A 16360-nucleotide genomic window follows, 5' to 3' on the forward strand; every position below is an offset into this window, starting at 1 on the left:
CTTTACTTACAAAAACAGATGAACCAGCCCATCCACCCTTGGTCTAGATCAGTGGTTTCAGCAAAGTGTTACTTCAGGGGTTATTTTGGACATTTGTGAGGGTGATTTTGGTTGTTACAATGTGTGTTTGTATGTTGGAGGGTGCTACTAGCATGCAGTGGGTAAGGTACAGGATGCTGGAAATTCTGGGGAACAGTCATACATATAATTATGTCATATCTTGCATGATATTCTAATGTCCCGACAAATCCACATATGTAAAAAAAAAGTTGTTTATAATTAGATGAGTCTAGAACCTGTTTGACATATAAACACGTTATTTTTTTGCAGTTTTAATATACACTAATATTCCAAAAATGTGACTACTGTATAAATTGATGGAAGACCACTGCTACTCATGGTATCTGAGTCCCCAGATCGGTTTCAGCCTTGGGACTGTTGGATTTGTGGTGCCTTTACATAGGTATACAAACGTATTAATACTCCATTGTTTTCTAGTGTAGTCAGCCTTAGGCATTATACATAACTGAACATATATCTTTTCTATATTATGCACCTTCTATTTCTCCTATGCATCACAGAGTGCTGTACTGTGTGCTACTTTTTTAAATTATAAAAGTAGGTAGGTTATATTTATAAATTTCATTTTAATAGAGGGAATGTTACACAAATATTTGTAATAAAATGAAGATGCTGCATCTGATTTGTTGCAAAGATCGGGCCTACATGTTTAACTGTCTGAAGGCAGAAGACAGTATCAGGTGATCTCTTTGGGACAGTCTGGTCCTAGATCATGGAAGGGAACAGTTGGAACAACTTCACTTGAGAACTGCTTTACTCTATGAATACATAAATATCATAACCTCTGCATATTATAAGGCTCTTCCCTTTATCAATTACCAATCCATTTCAGGAAAAGATTTAATATAAACTTTAATGCAAAGCAATGGTTAAATTCTGTTTAGGAATTTCAGTAATAAATTCTATTTTTTATACTGAGAGGACTGGCATTTTAAATCGTATAAAAACATACATCCTATATGTTCCCTTGAAAGTCTTATATCATGTCTACATCAAAACAGAATAAACAAGAAAACATTCAATTTTGAGGAAAAAAAATATATACACACACCCCTTGTAGGGCTACTATGAGAATGAAATGAGATAATGCTCAGCAACTGGCCATAGGTAACATAATAGGTAATTAGATAATAACAGATAAAATTAGATAACAATTTATAACAGGTAATACAAATATACCATAGAAGAAGAGCTTCACTATTTCAAATGGATGTACCAAACACTAAGATGCTTATATGTATTACAGATTAATTTTACTTCTATATTTTCCTGTCCTAATTTCTTTATCAAATAGAAAACAAACTGAAATAAGAGTTACCAAAGGGGAAGATGAAACTAATCATATTCCTGAAATGGTTCATCATTTGTTAAACAAATTCTTATGATATCTATGAATGGCTGAACACAAGTTACCAATAAAGTAAGCATTACAGCTAGTGGAGGAGTACAGTCAACTCAGGACTGGCTGAAATAGGTAAGAGATTCTCAATTCCGGATACTGATGCCATTTGTGCTAGAAATCTGTTTTCAGCTTAGGCTGTCAGGTTGACTGAAGAAAAATCTGATAATCTAAGTCTCCAAAGTTTAAAAAAAAAAGATAATGAAAACATGTTCAAAAAAGACTATCTTAATAAAGGAGGGCTGCCAGAGTACTTAGTACTACTCCCAGAGGGCTCTAATCTGAAAAATCGCTAGTAAAAATAAACTTAATTCCAGATCCAGATGTATTACTATTCAGACTCTAAACTCCTTGAACACAGGGATTCTTTTAGACTATATTGATCATTCATGGATCCCAAGTTTCTAGAATAGTTAGTGGCATAAAATAGGTTCTCCAATATTTGTTGTGCATACCCTAAAAAATATACATCATACATACAAGAGTGAATTGATATGTGACAGGCTATTTTCAACAGATGTGGTAAATTAAAAATCAACTGGAGAGATTTTGTAGATAAAGACGCATGAAACAAAATAAATGTTTTCTTGTAGATGTTCACAATAGCTTTAGGTTTCCTTATAAATTTCAGTCATATCACCATGAAACAGAAAGATGTGCCAACTACCTGTAATCTGCTCCTAGAGAGGCTGCAATCCCATTTAGTTCACTCTGCTTCTTACTGAGTTTTTTACTAACACATACCACTACTTTGTGAAGTGGCTTTGGGGCTTCTTCCTGTCCATGGAAAATAAAAGAAACAGATCAGTCATTATTGTTTGAAATGTTATCTAAAACTTCCTTTTAATAAGAGAACTAATCCTACCTTCTCTGACTGGGCCTCTTTCAGTTGAGGGCTGGCAGAAAGAGCGACAGCATTTCGAGAGCTATTTGCCAAAGCAAGTTGCAAGTTTTTGACAATAACTTCTGAGAGTGGTGTACTCAGTTTCCTTTTCTGTTGGCTGGGACGTCCTGGAGTTTCCAAGGCTGCAAGTGCATCCTATACGTACGAAGGAGAGAGAGAGACGGAGAAAAGAAGAGAGAGAGAGAAGTAAGATGGGTTAATAGGACAGGAAAAAGAAAGAGGAGGAGAGAGGGGTAAAGAGAGATAAGGGGGAGAATCCTCAAAATTAATGGATTACAGTTTAACCTCCTCTAGTTTTCCTCCAAATAATAAAAAGAATAAACTATAATCGAATCCATATACTGCGAACAAAAATTCCATACTGTCCAGCAAATTGGTTCAAAGAGACTAACAAGCTTACATTTTCAGCAGTGCTTGTCTCTTACCTGAATCTTAGAGTTGAATTTGAAAACAAAACAAAACAAAAAAACCCAGAAGGAAACAAATAAGCAACAATGGATATAATCAAGAAATGGATTATAAGGAAGGTTAGAAAGTCAAAATGAGCTGAGAATTAAAAAAAAAAAAAATCTTCAAAAGTTCAAAATATATTCCTGTTCTAAAGCCACCAACAGTACCCTCCTGAAAGGAAGCTACTGTTGTCCAAATGGCTTGCTCATTCTCTTTTGCATGTGTATAGTATTCCATGTATGTATCAGAATGTATTTAACCTGTGTACAACTGATAAGCTTTCGGTTAACAGTCTTTTGCTTGTATAATGATGCAATGAATAACCTTGTACACAAACCATTTTGCACACACAAGAGTAAAGAAAACCTTTTAAGCAAAATGTATCTACCAGCGCAGTGCAGTGGCTCCTGTCAGTAATCTCAGCTACTCCAGAGAAGTTGAAGCAGGAAGACAGCTCAAGGCCAGGAGTTTTAAGACCAGTCTGGTAAACACGGTTAGACCCAATTTCTTTTAAAAAAAACTACAAAAACAAGACCAACATGTATCTACCAATGCTGACATTTTCATGAGCAAAGTATGAGTGTGTGTGTTTTCCAAACGTGCTTGATATCGCAGTAATCAGATTTTTCTTTTTTGACAATCTGATAAGACTAAAAAAATTTATCTGTATGCTTTAATTTTCTTTTTTTTTTCATTTTTATTTTTTTATTATTATTATTATACTTTAGGTAAATCTCCCAATGCTATCCCTCCCACCTCCCCCCACCCCACAACAGTCCCCAGAGTGTGATGTTCCCCTTCCTGTGTCCATGTGTTCTCATTGTTCACTTCCCACCTATGAGTGAGAATATGCGGTGTTTGGTTTTTTGTTCTTGCGATAGTTTACTGAGAATGATGATTTCCAATTTCATCCATGTCCCTACAAAGGACATGAACTCATCATTTTTTATGGCTGCATAGTATTCCATGGTGTATGCTTTAATTTTCTACTCTTTTATACAGAATGAGGTTAAATATCTTTATGTGTGTGTGTGTGTGTGTGTATATTTTTGAGACGGAGTCTCGCTCTGTCACCCAGGCTGGAGTACAATGGCGCGATCTCGGCTCACTGCAACCTCTGCCTCCTGGGTTCAAGCGATTCTCCTGCCTCAGCCTCCCGAGTAGCTGGGACTACAGGCATGCACCACCATGCCTGGCTAATTTTTCATATTTTTAGTAGAAACAGGGTTTCACCATGTTGCTCAGGCTGATCTCGAACTCCTGACCTCGTCATCCACCCGCCTTTGACTCCCAAAGTGCTGGGATTACAGGCGTGAGCCACTGCACCTGGCTATATGTATATTTATATCTAATTTTTTGTGATAACTATCTGCTCCTATCTTTTGCCCATTTTTCCACTGGGTTGTTAGTCTTTTTTTTTTTAATATATTCGCTTGTATGAATATACTTTCATATTTATTTGTATGAATTTATATGTGCATGTATCAACTGTGATATAACACCCACGTATTTATTTTCAATTTATCATTTGTCAAATTTTTGCCATGGAGCTTTTTTTTTTTTTTTTTTTCCAGAGATGGAGTCCTGCTTTGTCACCCAAGCTGGAGTACAGTGGCATGATTATAGGTCACTATAACTTCTAACTCCTGGGTTCAAGGATCCTCTCACCTCAGCCTCCCAGGTAGCTGGGACTCCAGATGCACAACCCTGTGCTCAGCTAATTTTAAAATTTTTCATAGAGACAGGGTCTTGCCATCTTTCCCAAGCTGGTCTCAAACTCCTAGGCTGAAGCAATCCTCTCGCCTTAGCCTCCCAAAGTGCTGGGATTACAGGTGTAAATCACCATGCCTCGCTGGTAATTTTTTTGTTTTTTGAGACAGGGTCTTGCTCTCTTGCCCAGAATGGAGTGCAGTGGCTCGATCTTAGCTCACTGCAACCTCTGCCTCCGGGGCTCAAGCAATCCTCCCTTGTCAGCTGGGACTATAGGCGTGTGCCATCACACCCAGTTAGAGAATTTTTAATGCTGTCAAATTCATACGAATCTTCTATTTCTTTTGGAGTGTATGTTATAGTTAGGACTTCCTTACACTAGCATTATTTTAAAAACAAATTCATGACATGTTTGGGAATTTTTATGGCTTCATTTCTTATGTTTAAATCTGATCATCTAGGCTGGGTGTGGTTGTTCACGCTTGTAATTCCAACACTTTGGGAGGCCAAGGCAGAACTGCCTGAGCCCAGGAGTTCTAGACCAGCCTGAGCAACATGGTGAGACTCTACCTCTCCAAAAAATACAATTAGCTGGGCACAGTGTCATGTACCTGTAGTCTGAGTTACTCAGGAGGCTGAGGTGGGAGGACTGCTTGAGCCCAGGAGGTCAAAGCTGCAGTGAGCCACGATGATGCCACTGAATTCCAGCCTAAGTGATAAAGTGAGATCCTGTTTCAAGAAAAACCCCAAAAGTTGATCATCTAAAAAGTATTCTGATGTAAAGTGTGAGCTTTAATTATAAACGTATTCTCAGATGGCTACCTAGTTGTCCAATTTGAATGCCACCTCTATTACATAATAAACTCCCCTATTTGTGGAGTATAATCTTATACACTAACTTGATTATTCACCTGACAACACACTGCTTTAATTACTGCAACTTTATAGGAGGTTTTAATAAATGGTAGGGCTAACTGCCTACCTGCAATTGTACTTTTCAGATTTTTTTAAATACTGTTTCTGCTTGCATTTTTTTCTAGGATCTACATTACCTTTTGATATGGTTTGGATTTGTGTCCCCACCCAAATCTCCTGTTGAACTGTAATCCCCAATGATGGAGGAGGAGCCTGGTGGCAGGTGACTGGATTATGGGGGCGGATTTCCCCCTTGCTGTTCTTGTGATAATGAGTGAGTTCTCATGATATCTGGTTTGAGATGGAGTCTCACTCTGTTGCCCGGGCTGTGGTGCGATCTTGGTGCAATGCAACCTCCACCTCCTGGTTCAAGTGATTCTCCTGCCTCAGTCTCTCGAGTAGCTGGGATTACAGGCATGTGCCATCACACCCAGCTCATTTTTATATTTTTAGTACAGATGGGGTTTCACCACGTTGGCCAGGCTGGTCTTGAACTCCTGACCTCAGGTGATCCACCCACCTTGGCCTCCCAAAGTGCTGGGATTACAGGCGTGAGCCACCGCGCCTGGCTGATATCCGGTTGTTTAAAAGCGTGTGGCATCTCCCCCAGCCATCTTTTCCTCCTTCTCCAGCCATGAAAGATGTGCTCACTTCCCCTTCACTTTCGATCATGATTGTAATTTTCCTGAGGCCTCCCCAGTGGTGATTCCTGTACAGCCTGTGGAACTGTGAGTCAATTAAACCTCTTTTCTTTATAAAGTTGGACGTGGTGGCTCGCGCCTGTAATCCCAGCACTGTGGGAGGCTGAAGTGAGTGGATCACTTGAGGTCAGGAGTTTGAGACCAGCCTGCCCAACACGGTGAAACTCCATCTCTACTAAAAATACAAAAATTAGCCAGGTGTGGTGGTAGGTGCCTGTAATCCCAGCTACTCGGGAAGCTGAGGCAGCAGAATTGCTTGAACCCAGGAGGCGGAGGTTGCAGTGAGCGGAGATCATGCCACCACACTTCAGCCTGGGTGACAGAGCAAGACTCCATCTCAAAATAAAAAAATAAAAATAAGAATAAATTACTCGGTCTGGGGTAGTTCTTTATAGCAATGTGCAAACAGATTAATAGACTTTTATAGATCTTGACAATGCTTAAATCTATTTTGCAAGAACATGGTAAGTCTTTCTCTACGCTAAACTTTTAAAAATTTCTTCAAAGCATTTTAGAGGATTCCTTATATAAAAATCAGAAGCTCCCATACCACATCTATCTGCCTTCAGCACACGTGCCACTAGTACTTTCCTCTACTTAAGAAGTAGATCCCAATGCCTCTCAGACTCAAGCCTCCTGCAAGTCTTCCTTCTCTCATCTGCATCATCAATTGGCTCTCTAATGGCAGTTACACTGGCATATAGTTATTTCTTCTTCTTCTTTTTTTGAGACAGGGTCACAGTTTGTCACCCAGGCTGGAGTGCAGCGGCATGATCACTGCCCACTGCGTCCTCTATCTCCTGGACTCAAGCAATCCTCCTGCCTCCGCCTCCCGACTAGCTGGGGCTACAGACGTGCACCACCACACCCAGCTAATTTTTGTGTATTTTGTAGAGACAGGGTCTTGCCATGTTGCCCAGGTCTGTCTTGAAATCCTGGACTCAAGTGATCCTCCCGTCTTGGGCTCCCAAAGTGCTGGGATTATGGGCATGCACCACTGAGCCTGGCTATTTCTTCTACCTTAAAAAGAAAAAACCTTCTTTTGACCCTACTTTGCCCCATAACTACAACTCCATTTCTTGGCTCCCCTTTATGGCAAGACTCCTTCAAAAATCGTTGTTTATACTCAATGTCTCCGATTCTTCTCATTTCTTTATGAACCCACACCAGCTGCCACCACCATCATGCCACCAAAACTCTTATTGTTATGATGATACCACTGACCTTCATAATGCTCAATCCACTGGCCAATTTTCTATTCTCACCTTTCTTTATCTTTGAGCAGTCCTGGACACAGTTAACCCCTCCTCCCTCTTTGAAATACTTGGCTTCTAAAATAATCTCTAGGCTTTCCTCCTTTCTAGCTCCTTCTCAGTCTCCTTTGCTGGTTCCTCCTCTAAAGGTGAGCACCTCAAGGTGTTGCTTAGAGCTCTTTTCTTTGGCTGGAAGTGGTGGCTCACACCTATAATCCCAACACTTTGGGAGGCCAAGGCAGGAGGATTGCTCGAGTCCAGGAATTTAAGGCCAGCCTGAGCAATGTGGTAAGATCCCCGTATCAACAAAAAAATTAAAAATTAGCCAGGTGTGGTGACATGCACCCGAAGTCCTAGTTGCTTTGAAGGCAGAGGTGGAAGTATTGCATGAGTCCAGAGGTCAAGACTGTAATGGGCTGTGATCATCTACACTCCAGCCTGGACGACACAGCGAGACCTTGTCTTAAACAAAACAAAACCTCTTTCCTTTCTTTGCCTTCTCCTACTCTCTTGGCATCTATTCTCACGTGGCTTTACACATTACCTACAAACTCAGAACCCCAAATTTTTATCTCCAGCCCAAACCATTCCTCAAACTTCCAGCTTTATTTGCAACTGCCTATTTAACAACTACTTGGATATCTAATAGGCATCTCAAACTTCATGTGTCTAACATGTGAACTCTTGATCTTTAGGCTCCAATCCCAACCTGTTCTGTTCAACTCAGTTTGGACTGGCAACTCCATTCTTCTCATCTCTCAGACCAAAAATTTGAAAAGAATCAAATTTTAAAATCTACCATGTCTTGTGGAAAACTGATTTCAAATGACTGAGAATTCTTAACATCTAGACATCCTCGTAAAACTATTTGAGTTCAAAGATAAAAGAAAAGGCCAGGTGTTGTGGCTCATGCCTGTAATCCCAGCACTTTCAGAGGCCAAGGCAGGCAGAACACTTGATATCAGGAGTTCAAGGTCAGCCTGGCCAACATGGCAAAACCCCGTCTCTACTAAAAATACAAAAATTAGCCGGGCATGATGGCGCATGCCTGTAATCCCAGCTACTCGGGAGGCTGAGGCAGGAGAATCGCTTGAACCTAGGAGGCAGAGGTTGCAGTGAGCTGAGATTGTGCCACTGCACTCCAGCCTGGGTCCTGGGTGACAGAGCGAGACTCTGTCTTAAAAAAAAAAAAAAAAAAAGATAAAAGAAAAATCCACATAACCTCCAGGCAAAAAGATGAAATAACTTACAAAGACAAGTAATTTAATTAGATTGGCATCAGATTTTTTTTCAAAAACAACACATACAAAGCAAGGCAGTAGTGGAAGAGCATTTTCAGGAAACTCAAGAAAAAAACCTGCAAGCTAAAAATAGTACATCCAAACAATTTGTAGAAGAAGCAAGGCCACAGTAAAAGTTATGAACATGCACAGCTCAAGGAATACTGTACACATGTGTACACACAGATTCCTGAGGAACCTACTAGAAAATGAACTTCATCCTACCAAAAGTGACAGGTAAGCTTCAAAAAGAGTATGCATTTCTTATATTCGATTGCAGAGTTAAGACCAAAACGAGGGTGGGGTCTGTGGGTTGAAAAAATATATCTTCCCTCCTGACAAAGTAAAAAAATATGCAATGAAAAATAGAAGACAGAAAAGGGGGAAACAGAATAAGATCTTCTACACAGGCAATTAGTGGGAGTCAAAAATATAATTTAAAACTGACAAATAATAAAGAATACTATTTAAGTAAGAAGAGGTATGCATCATCATGCCCAGCTAATTTTTCCAACTTTTTGTAGATGTGGGGTCTCACCATGTTGCCCAGGCTGGTGTCCAACTCCTTGCCTCAAGTGATCCACCTCAGCCTCAATGTGCTGGGATAACAGGCATGAGCCACTATGTCCAGCCATCCTTGTATTTATTTCTTTTTGAGACAGGGTCTTGCTCTGTCACTCAGGCTGGAGTGCAGTGGTAGGATGATAGCTCACTGTAGCCTCAAACTCCTGGGCTCAAGCCATCTTGCTGCCTCAGCCTCCTGAGTTCTAGGACTACAGGTGCACTCCACCAAGCCCAGCTAATTAAAAAAAAAAATTTGTTAGAGATGGGGGTCTCGCTATATTGCCTAGACTGGTCCAGAACTCCTGGTCTCAAGTGAAGCTCCCACCTCAGCCTCCCAAAGTGCTGGGATTACAGGTGTAAGCCACCACGCTCAGCCCCTTGTACCACTTTTATTTTGCAACTTTTTGTAAGTTAGAAATTATTTTGAAGTAAAAAGTGAAATAAAACAACTTATAATAGCAAGTATCAGCAAAGATGAGGAACACTGGGTACACTCAACACACTACTGGTGGAAGCATAAACTGGTATAATCACTTTGGTAAAAAATTTGTCATTCTCTACTGAAGCTGAAATATAACCCAACAATTTCACTTCTCGGTATATACCACATAGTAACACACACACATAGACTCCAAGAGACATGCACAAGAATGTTCACAGTAAAATTATTTTGTAAGGGCAAAAAACTAGTAACCAACTAAATACCCATCAACAGTACACTGGAAATGTAAATTCTGTATATCCATACAAAGGAATAAATAAATGAACTATATTTGCATGCAGCAAAACAGACAAATCTACATAAGGGTTAAAGAACAATAAAAAAAAAACAGACTCAAAAGAATACATACTATGATTCCACATATTTAAAAGTCAAAAACAAGTATAACAAAACTATAGTGTTAGAAGTCAGGAGTATACTTTAGGGAGGAAGCAGTGATGGAGCCACAAGGAAGGGTTTACAGTACTGGCCATGGTCTCTATCTGAACGTGTATAGTGGCTTCCCAATGATTAACCCTGATATTTCATTAGCAGTATATTTATTGTACTGCTCTGATGTATATTAATTAAAAATTAAGTTTAAATAAGTGGTGAGTTTTTTTTGGGAGGGGGTAAGGGTGAGGCCTAATAGATGGTCAATTTTGTGATTATTCCATGGGCGCTTTCATGTTTTGAGTAAAGAATTCAACATACCATATTATATCAGTTTGAAGAACCACTGATTATAAGATGAAGCATTATTTATGTGCCATCAAAAAAGAAAGAAAAAAGAGAAAAAATACTGCTCAATAAACTATGACTCTAAACAATAAAATCTTTAAATGTGTTTTTTTGTACTGAGGCTATTCAGAACGATCAGCTTTCCACTGCAAAACTTTTATTGCAAAGTATCTATATAAGAATGGTCTCAATGACTGAAAATATTTCTACTATTTTCTTGCCTACTAATATTATTACATTTGCTCTTCAGAGAGTCTGTGAGCTATGACACTTTAGAGATCATCTGGATTTTATAGATGAGAATAATGAAGCCGAAAGAGGTTGACTTGCTTTTAAAAGGCAGTAGGAGGCAAAGAAGAGGCTTGATCCTACACCTCACAGTTCCCAAGACTGATTTTCCTCTATGTCTTAAGGGATATGGACCTGAGTATTAATCACAGTACAAAATGTTACCTCAGAAGAGATTTCATTTGAAAACTTAGAATTTTGAGTTTAATAGTAAAGACACATTTTTTTTTCATGTGCGTCACTGGAATTCTGACCAAAAATAAAGATATAAATTAGCTTGGGGCAAACTGTCCTGGATATCAATTAATATTTATTGTCTGAATATGAATAATCTATAAACTTTTTAGTAAGTCTGCTCCAAAACACGATAAAAATTATTAAAATATTGCTTCTAAATACCCTACAAACAAAAATATCAACACATGAATGAGTAAAATAATTCTTCAAAGGTTCGTGGATAAAGAAATCATAGACAGTGAGTTTGAACGGCCACTTAAAAGGTCAAAAGCTACTAAAGAAATAATGATGAAAATCAGCTTTGGAAAATCAAAGAAAATTATTTGGAAGATTATATTAGCCCCTGATTTACAAAAGCATTTTTCAGAAAGGGAGCCATACTATAATGCTCACGAGATCAAACTAAAACACAGACTTAACTCATGTCTTTACAGGAAACAATTCAAGTAAAGTGATAACACACATTTTCAGAAGGCAAATCGTGGGTGTACTCTGAGAACCAACATATAAAGTAGCAGTGTGTTTACATTTTATAGTTTATAAAGTGATTTCATCATTTGATCTTTATAATCTATGAATTTTCAGAGCAAATATTATCTTCTTTGTATGAAAAAACTGAAGCTCAGATATGTTAAATAATTGTCCTAGTCATGCAGTTTAAGATCGATCTGGTACTTGAACCCAGATGTCCTAATTTCACACCATATTTATCTATAGCTGTTACCTTAACCCGAAATGTATATTGGGACTCAAAACATTCAAACTCAGTAACATAAATCTACTTGCCAACGTCTCCGGAAAATTTATTACTACACTTCAGAGGTGATGCTGAATTTGGTGCTTTAACTTTATAAACGGTAAAACTTAACTCTGGGACCACTGCCTATAAACCTTACCTTCACATCAAAGGAAGGCTTGAAGAGTTTGTCCTTGGACAGGAATTTTGATGGTGTATCCAGGTGTAATGAGGGCTCCTTCTGAAGTGGTTGTCCTACTGCTGGGGAGGCTGCGACCTGTCTGGCATGTTGTGAGACCACAGCACGGAAAGCTTTACTCTGAAAGCGGTTCATATCTAAAGGTGTAACGACGGTTTTTCTGTGAGTTTGCAGGCGTGTGCCAGGATGCTCTGCAGTATCTGAATTTAGACTGATTCCATTTGTTATTTCTGTTTCCAAACTTCGCTCTGGAGATTTAAAATGAAAAGAAACAAACATGAGCCACTAATGCCCACTTTTTTCCGGTACACAAGAAGTAATATTTTATATTGTCTTCTTTCCTTTCTTTCTTGCATAACTCCTGGGCTCAAGTGATCCATCTACCTTGGCATCCTAATCTAACTGTTAGTTTTCATGTCAATTCTCAGGTACACTTTAAATCACAAAATTATATACCTACTTTTTAAGAAACAAACCAGATTATGCATTAAATATATGTTGAGTTAGACAAGCCCATCAACTGAAAAAATAAAAAGATTTCCTGTTTCATCTTGCTATGTCTCAATAAGCCTATTTGCCAAAAATTGTTGTCAGTGAATGTCTTTCTAGTCAATGACAGAGTAAAAAGAAAATCTGAATTACAGGTACTCAAGTTAACTACAGTCTAGTTTTGGAAAGTCCTTAATCAAATTTTAATATGACCTAAACATCACTTAGCCTCAGTCATAAAATTATCAGTCTGTCTGGCAAAATAAGTAATGACTCTGAGAGGTATTCCCAAGCTGCTGATATGTCCCTGAAGTTTGCCCAGGGATGCTATTCTCTTACAAGAGAGGGTACTGCATTCTTCCACCTTTTTTTCAACATTTAACAAAAAAACTTATTAGATAGCTACTCCACGCCAGGCCTAGTGTTAGACATGGGAATACAGAATTCACAAAAAATGCATGTTCATTGCCTTTCTGGAACTTTAAATTTAGCAGGGAGACACAAAATAAACCACCATTATAACACTGAGGTAAGAGATAAAAGGGATGATACAGAGTGCCATGGTGAAACAAAACATTACACCAAGACAAAGGCCATACTTGGTGAGTCAAGAATGCTTCCCAAGACAGTGTGGTGATTCCTCAAAGATCTAGAACTAGAAATACCATTTGACCCAGCAATCCCATTACTGGGTATATACCCAAAGGATTACAAATCATGCTACTATAAAGACACATGTACACGTATGTTTATTGCAGCACTATTCACAATAGCAAAGACTTGGAACCAACCCAAATGTCTATCAATGATAGACTGGATTAAGAAAATGTGGCACATATACACCATGGAATACTACGCAGCCATAAAAAAGGATGAATTCATGTCCTTTGTAGGGACATGGCTGAAGCTGGAAACCATCATTCTGAGGAAACTATCACAAGGACAGAAAACCAAACACCACATGTTCTCACTCATAAGTGGAAACTGAACAGACACAGGGCGGGGAACATCACACACCGGGGCCTGTCGTAGGATGGGGGGATGGGGGAGGGATAGTATTAGGAGAAATACCTAATGTAAATGATGAGTTAATGGGTGCAGCAAACCAACATGGCACATGTACACATATGTAACAAACCTGCACGTTGTGCACATGTACCCTAGAACTTAAAGTATAATAATAATTAAAAAAAAAAAAAAGAAAGACTTCCAAGGGAAAGTGGTATCTTAGCTGAGAACTGAAAGATAAGCAGGAAGAGCAGGCAACTGTGAGGTGGTCTACAGGAAACATGCAGAAGCCCAAAGATAAGAGGAGAGAGAGTATGTTAATTACACAGTGTGTTACTATGAGCCATAGAAGGAATCAACAGTAAATAGGAGCCAAGCTTACATCTTTAGACTTCAAACACTGAGACCTTCACTGCACCCAATGTGAAAAGCAAAAATCAATGACCTTTCCTAAACACAAGCATTGGCACATTTATATCCCAGAAACCATCTAGTTGTAAATATATATAAAAGAACAGAATAAAAGTATTAACCTTCTTTAGATGAATTTTCAATCAGAAAATGGCTTTCGTCTGCTCTCTTTCCCGTTCTAGCAGTCTCCAACAGCCAAGCTATAGTAACTGCAGGTAAATTCCACTTCTTTGCAGCTTCATATTTAGAGCCACCACGTTCTTTCAGTATAAGATGAGTACTGGCAAACATGCCTTTCTTTGCATTGGATTTGCGAACAAAGTATTCTTGAACACTGAAATTTATATTTAAAGAAGTGGAAATGGTCACATATACAATTAACCCGCAAAACTAACAAAATTTCCAACACAACAGTGTGGTTAGAGATCATGTAAGTATAAAAAAAAAATACTGATTAAAAGTTGGTTTACTTTATCTGAAATTAAGCTAATCCCTTTACAAATGCTTACTCTAGGGTAAAAATGTATTGCTGTAACAAACTTTTTATAAAAACATAATTAGACATGCAAAGAACAGACAGCAAAAATCCTTTTGAGACACGGTCTTGCTATGTTGTCCAGACTGGAGTGCAGTGGCACAATCACACCAACACAACAGGTGCATTAAAAATATTACATACCTTGCTCCAAGGAGGTTTGCTAGGAATGTTAAAGACTCTTTTTCTGCTCCAGCACACTGGCTAAATGAAATAACACAATCCTCTAAAGGAGTCATTCCTGTCATTACTGGGACTGGTGTGAAGAGAGGATTCGACTTTGGATCAAACAAAGTCTGACAGTCTATGCAAGTAACCTTTTAAAAACAAGAGAAACAGTAAAGCCAACCTGAAATAAGCAACCAGTGGGTAACATTGGTTCAGGTACAGAAGCAATAATTTAGTTTTGATAAGAAGAAATTTTACTTTAATACAAACTTGTGTATGCTCATTCTCAATACATTTCATATCATAATGTTAGAGTATATATATACATACACACATATACATACATCGACTAATTACATTAGGCTATTAAAATCAGTAAGATCTATTATTGGAGTTACTGAATGTTGCTTTAAATTTCATTCCTTCTAATGTATTAGTTTATACTATTTTTCTCATAATTCTTGGAACGTTAAAAAAAAAATCAACAGTGAAATTACCAGTGATGCTTTGGTTGTGAGAAAACAAGACAAATAGTATGAGATGACCCTAGAGTGACCTCCTAAGAATGTTGCTGCTGTGGCCCTAGGAAACAGTAATCTCTACTGTATCGGGATTAGGCCAAGAAGCTTGCACATTTAATTTTAGAATTTCCCTTGCTAAAAGCAAAATCAAGAGTGTTCAAGTCCAAACATTGATTTACTGTAACTGAACTGTCTACGAAATAAACATTAACCTTCTTGGCATTCAGATATCCTTCGATACTTTAGTTCAACCACTAGTGTTGTCTTACCAGCCAGGTATTTGTAACAACTTCTCCCACAGTGGCTTCCACTTTACACCCCAGCAGAGGAACCACAGCATAATCGGCAACAGTTCTGCTCAGAAGGGACATGATTTTCCCAGCATTTTCTTTTATGATGTTTGCGATGTTAGATTCATTTTCATTACTAAAACCCAAAACAAGGAAACTCTTTTGGCTAAATAAGCCTTCTTCAGTAATTGTAGAAACATCAGGGACACAATGACTGACAGAAGACTGGTTTTCTTCTTGCAAAGAAATGTGAGTAGAATCATTCAAGGGCTCAGCATGAGTAGAATCATTAAAGGGCCTAACTTCAGACTTCTCGGCTTCAGACATCTTAGCCTCAACTGAAAGAGAAAAGTAAATGTTTTCTAACCAACAATTTACCTTATACAGTTTACTTCCTAGCAAGGATATTAATGTAACATGGAATCTGATAATTTTGACCATACTTACAAAACTAAAACTTACGTGTATAATAAAGGGATATGGATTCACCCCGTCTTCGGGGTTACCAAGAGTCCTTATCAGTATTACCATCATCCATTAGGAAGGAAAAGAGCAATCATGTTAGTTCTAGGTATTCCTAGTATAATGGAAATTTGAATTAGTTTAAAATTATATAGCTCCAACAGGACTGTCTTAGTTCCAAAACTGGTTTAGATGATTCACCGTAAAATTAAGAAACTATCATTAAGAAAAAAATTAACAAGTCTAAATGGTATAACTGTCAAGCCCTTAACATGGAACATGTTAACATGGAAATAACTATAAGGAAGTGGCAGGCAAATCCTAAAATATTTATTGTCTACTCCTTTAGAGAAAAAGTTTGCCCTGCTATGTGATTCCAACAAGGCTGGAAGCTATTCAAGAATCACTCTTTCATTTATATAAGCACTGTGACTAAGTGCTTTACATGCATGTAATGCTCACATAATGCTAACTGTGAGGCTGATACTATCAGTACATCCCTTTTGTACAAAAGGAGTCTCAGGCTTGAAGAGGTTA

The 16360-nt window shown here is 38.2% G+C and overlaps 1 protein-coding gene across 9 annotated transcripts in view; it reads right to left on the minus strand.

The window, feature by feature from the left end:
• TOPBP1 (DNA topoisomerase II binding protein 1) overlaps nt 1-16360 on the minus strand; it is a 61638-nt gene that overhangs the window by 28092 nt on the left and 17186 nt on the right. For all 9 annotated transcript variants that reach the window (XM_063662173.1, XM_063662170.1, XM_063662169.1 and 6 more), the window contains 6 exons: nt 15341-15699; nt 14527-14699; nt 13970-14181; nt 11901-12187; nt 2346-2519; nt 2148-2257 (listed from right to left, as the gene is read on the minus strand). In XM_063662173.1, the coding sequence (XP_063518243.1) occupies nt 2148-2257; nt 2346-2519; nt 11901-12187; nt 13970-14181; nt 14527-14699; nt 15341-15699 (1315 nt within the window). The remainder of the gene's footprint in view (nt 1-2147; nt 2258-2345; nt 2520-11900; nt 12188-13969; nt 14182-14526; nt 14700-15340; nt 15700-16360) is intronic.

The sequence above is a fragment of the Pongo pygmaeus genome, chromosome 2 (assembly GCF_028885625.2).
Source record: "Pongo pygmaeus isolate AG05252 chromosome 2, NHGRI_mPonPyg2-v2.0_pri, whole genome shotgun sequence".
In the NCBI taxonomy this organism is placed as follows: Eukaryota; Metazoa; Chordata; class Mammalia; order Primates; family Hominidae; genus Pongo; species Pongo pygmaeus.